Below are 5,048 nucleotides of genomic sequence, written 5' to 3'. Positions count from 1 at the left end.
AAAGCAAAAGTTGATATATAAAGGTCTGCCATTCGATCTGCAGAGTATCATTCAAGGTATTTGCAAATATCCTGTGAAAAGTAATATTTGGTGCATTCTGAATACGATGGCTGTTGCAGTGTGTATTTTGTATGGTAAGAAAGGAATAATAGGATTTTCAAACAAGAAGCAAAACAAGTTGAAGGGGTATGCAACTTAATTAGTGACTTCATCAAATGTAAATTGTTGACCTTCAAAGTCAAACAATCTAGTGCTGTGAAGAAAGTTGAAGAATTGTGGGATATTAAGTGGTAGTATGCAGATGTGTGTGTATTGATTTTGCATTGTTGTATTTCATATGATGTATTGTTGTTTGTTTGCGTTTTGGTCTTGGTATGTCCAGGCCGTGTATATTTCGAAAATTAATATAAGTTTTCAGTTTGCCGGTAAAAAAAATATATATATATAAATTTATTTTTTCTCACCTCATTTCCAATCAGATTTTACCACATCATTATATTATATTATATTATATTATATTATATTATATATTAAAACTGACACAACAGTAATAAATAATAATAAAAAAAAATGTTAGAAACATTGTTAAATCATAGTCAAATTTAACTTTTGAACTAATTATGTGTGACATCATCGCCACTTGAATGGTACGATAGAAAAAGAGATTATGAACTTTTGATGAACGTTCTGTTTTCGATTAAACAACTTTTCCAAAAAATTACATACGCATCTTTTCAAAATCTAATTCTAGAAGCAGTAAACCCTATTTCGATAATATTCAATACTATGGCTTCAAAAATTTCAGCCAAATACGCATATTTTCAGATTACTAATTTCCTACTTTTAAATCCCATATATGTACATTCCTAATCGAATTTCATACATTCATATTTTACCAACACTGATCTGTCTCCCATCTTCGGCTTGTGTATCCACCAGCAGATCTAACCGGAGACGAAACTCTCGCCGGCCGTTGAAACAAACTCCGATCATAGTCCGCTCGTTTTTCCGGATCCGAAAGCGTAGAATAAGCAGCGTGAATTCTCATAAACTCGTCAGCTGATGATGAGTCACTACTTGCCACGTCAGGATGCAAAACCCTAGCTAACCTACGATACGCCGATTTGACCTCACGTGTATCAGCTCCAATTCGAACTCCAAGTACTTCGTATAACGATGATGAACACGTGTTACGAAACGATCTGATCGATTCCGTCTCTGCTGATGTTGATGTTGATGTCGACGTTCTATCAGCAGTTGTTGCATATGAAGCTGAAATTGGAGCTTTTTTGTACTTAATTGACGATGCAAATGATTGTGACGATGAGTGTGAATTGAGAATTGAATTAGAGGTGTTGATAAAGGATGATGAAATTGAAGTAGAAATAGTAGCCATTGATTTTAATTGTTTTTTTTGGAAGTGGATGAATGAAGAATACTGAATAGAATATGTGTAGATGTTTGATTCTGTTATGTGTTAAAATTAGGATTTTGGGGATGATTTATATAGGATATTCTGGTGAAGACGTGGCGGTGAGATGGAAATTAAAATGGGAGTTATCCACATGAAATAAAAATATAATATAATTAATTATTAATAACACAAATTGGAAAATAGTTTGATAGTGAGTCAGCAAACAGTAGAGTGCCGATTTCTATTTCTATCCGTAACAATTTTTAAAAGATAAAATTTATAAAAATTGTATAAATTAACTTAAACGAATCTTTATAATATGAAACATATTATAAGTAAATTAATTTTAATATTAAATATTATAATTTAACTTTTATTAATTTAAATAATAAATGAATTAGATACGTAATACGTAATTAGTTACTCTAGAGGTTAGTCGTCAAACAAACAGAAACGTCATAAAAAAGTTCACGTTTTTTGTTTGAATGTCCACATGTGGTTATTTTTTAGTGGATTCGATTATGCATTTTGAATATTCAATCCATTTTAATTTTATTTATTCATCCTACGTTGGACCAGTGGTCCCATAATTTTTATTTACGTCGACGTTCATCTTATCTAATGGACTCCACTAACCTCGGGTTGTCGGACCGGTTGAAGCCGGTTTGACCCAGATTCTGAACGGGTTAATTAACAACCCGTGTTTTGGAAAAATTACTACTTCTAGATACATTATTGTTAAACTCTTACTGTATGAAGAAAACTTTTCTTATTTATTAACGAAATAATTAGATATATTACTCCGTATATTGTTAAACTCCATTTATCTGTAGAAAGATGGACGTAGATGGATATAGATAAGGTGATCAAATCAAAGACATATTATGTGGTGGATAGTTATCAAGAAAAAGAAAAACGAGAGTACGTTATCCGTAAGGCACAGTTTCTGTTATTCGTTTGGATAAGAATAAATAAATAAGTGGGGTTTGAGTGTGAGGCAGCAAAGAGACGTTGACAATATTTATGTTCCGAAATTTAAGGAAATCGAATAATACTTTTGAAGTAATTAGGTCCGTAATACAATCTTATTATAGCCGACAAAATGCACAAATAGAGCGAGTATAAAAATATATAGTGAAAAGGCGAGGGTCATATGAGTTGTATTGGTGATATAGGCATGATAAAAAAAATCCGAAAAACTGAAATCGAATAAAAACTGAACCGAAACTGAATTGGTACTGATAATGAAATAGAACCGATAGAGATTCTACCGGTTCTGTTTCTGAAACGAATCAGTTTTGATACTAACCAGGGCCGGTCCTGAGGATTTTATTGCCCATGGCGAGATGGGAAAAAAAGCCCTTAGACCATAACGAATTCAGTTTTTTTCGGTTTTGAACCAACTTTACGGTTCATTTATTTTTTTTACTTTTCTCCGGATTCAAGTTTTGATTTTTTTTCGAATTCGGCATATGTCAACATTTTTTTTTCTAGTTATACATGGTACGTTAATACAACAATAAGATAATCTCCTTTAATCGCAACCCAAGCACTAGTCTTGTAAATTTTTTTATGTAATGTTATTCTCAATGTTTAAGCTTGTTAAGGTAATACAGTACATGCAATGGTTACAAACATGTTTTCGATTAAACAACTTTTCCAAAAAATTAAACAACTTTTAGGAATGGTCCAATAGAAAAAGAGAGAATGAACTTTTGATGAACGTTCTGTTTTCGATTAAACAACTTTTCCAAAAAATTACATACGCATCTTTTCAAAATCTAATTCTAGAAGCAGTAAACCCTATTTCGATAATATTCAATACTATGGCTTCAAAAATTTCAGCCAAATACGCATATTTTCAGATTACTAATTTCCTACTTTTAAATCCCATATATGTACATTCCTAATCGAATTTCATACATTCATATTTTACCAACACTGATCTGTCTCCCATCTTCGGCTTGTGTATCCACCAGCAGATCTAACCGGAGACGAAACTCTCGCCGGCCGTTGAAACAAACTCCGATCATAGTCCGCTCGTTTTTCCGGATCCGAAAGCGTAGAATAAGCAGCGTGAATTCTCATAAACTCGTCAGCTGATGATGAGTCACTACTTGCCACGTCAGGATGCAAAACCCTAGCTAATCTACGGTACGCCGATTTGACCTCACGTGTATCAGCTCCAATTCGAACTCCGAGTACTTCGTATAACGATGACGAACACGTGTTACGAAACGATCTGATCGATTCCGTCTCTGCTGATGCTGATGTCGATGTTCTATCAGCAGTTGTTGCATATGAAGCTGAAATTGGAGCTTTTTTGTACTTAATTGACGATGCAAATGATTGTGACGATGAGTGTGAATTGAGAATTGAATTAGAGGTGTTGATAAAGGATGATGAAATTGAAGTAGAAATAGTAGCCATTGATTTTTATTGTTTGTTTTTTGGAAGTGGATGAATGAAGTGCTGAATAGAATATGTGTAGATGTTTGATTCTGTGGTGTAAAAATTAGGATTTTGGGGACGATTATATAGGATATTGTGGTGCAGACGTGGCGGTGAGATGGAAATTAAAATGGGAGTTATCCACATGAAATAATATTGTATTTTTATTTTTATTTCTATTATTTTGACGATGAATTATTATTATTATTATTATATATATATATATATATATATATATATATATATATATATATATATATTTTGGCAAAATAAGAAATACTTTTATAAATATCAAACCGAGATACAAAAGGTACTCCACAAAAAGGCTCGATACCAGTAAACAAAACCTAAAAGCTAACTAAAACCGAGCATTTACGTGTAAAAAACTAAAAACAACAATAAAGACTACCGAAGCTAGAAAACAAACTGACTATGACAAAAACGAGAACCTAATCACGTGCCATCTTCCTCGTTCGCCTTGAACTTGAAGGTAGATTCAATTCCAATCTCGTCCGAATTAAAACCTCCATTCCTAAATTCGTCAAAAAAGCCAACACCTTCTAGCACTTCTCCCGCCCCCGCTCCAATCCGCGTCCCCTTAACGCTTACAAAAGTATGAAAATCTTTAGCACCTCCAGTATCCTCATCATCACTAGAATCCCTCAAACTCAAACCTCCTCCCATGACCCTCTTATCCTTAACCTTACCCTTCCCTTTTACCTTACTCTTCGGATCAAGCTTTTTAATCCCATAAACTCGAAACTTACTAGAATGGACGTGCCAACCCCTACAATGACCCTTACAAAGCTTATTTGCACAAATACAAAACTTCCGACCCTCACTATGCCCCGTAGCTACTTTCGCCAAATTATCAAGCAATTCGCTATTGAACTCATCACCCTCAACAGGTTTCGAAACGTCTTCAAATCTTCTTTTCTTAGAAACATGAGCCACACTTAACCCGTCAAGCTTTGAGCCCACAAAATCAAGTGAGTAAGAACTCGATCTAGGCCTGATAAAATTACAACTCGTATTACCCTTATCCACACCCGAGACATTAACCTCAACCGCATCAGAAACCTTGTCCAAAACCGCAACATTAACCAAACCATCCTCCTGCACAGAATGCTCCATATTCGAAACTTCATCGGACATAGGAGCATCAAAAACCCCCCGATGCCCT

General features: G+C 34.1%; 2 protein-coding genes across 2 annotated transcripts; both read right to left on the bottom strand.

The window, feature by feature from the left end:
* Positions 1–673: 673 nt before the first annotated feature.
* LOC139852959 (uncharacterized) lies at positions 674–1,465 on the bottom strand. The gene has a single exon (XM_071842308.1). It carries the CDS (start codon positions 1,394–1,396, stop codon positions 893–895), a length of 504 nt encoding a protein of 167 aa, XP_071698409.1. The 5' UTR covers positions 1,397–1,465; the 3' UTR covers positions 674–892.
* Positions 1,466–3,127: 1,662 nt separating this feature from the next.
* On the bottom strand, positions 3,128–3,914 carry LOC139852259 (chaperone protein dnaJ 11, chloroplastic-like). The gene has a single exon (XM_071841511.1). The coding sequence runs from the start codon at positions 3,842–3,844 to the stop codon at positions 3,347–3,349; it is 498 nt and encodes a 165-aa protein (XP_071697612.1). The 5' UTR covers positions 3,845–3,914; the 3' UTR covers positions 3,128–3,346.
* Positions 3,915–5,048: the final 1,134 nt, after the last annotated feature.

This window comes from Rutidosis leptorrhynchoides, chromosome 6 (assembly GCF_046630445.1).
Source record: "Rutidosis leptorrhynchoides isolate AG116_Rl617_1_P2 chromosome 6, CSIRO_AGI_Rlap_v1, whole genome shotgun sequence".
NCBI classification, from domain to species: Eukaryota; Viridiplantae; Streptophyta; class Magnoliopsida; order Asterales; family Asteraceae; genus Rutidosis; species Rutidosis leptorrhynchoides.
This window is presented reverse-complemented; position numbering and strand designations above follow the sequence as displayed.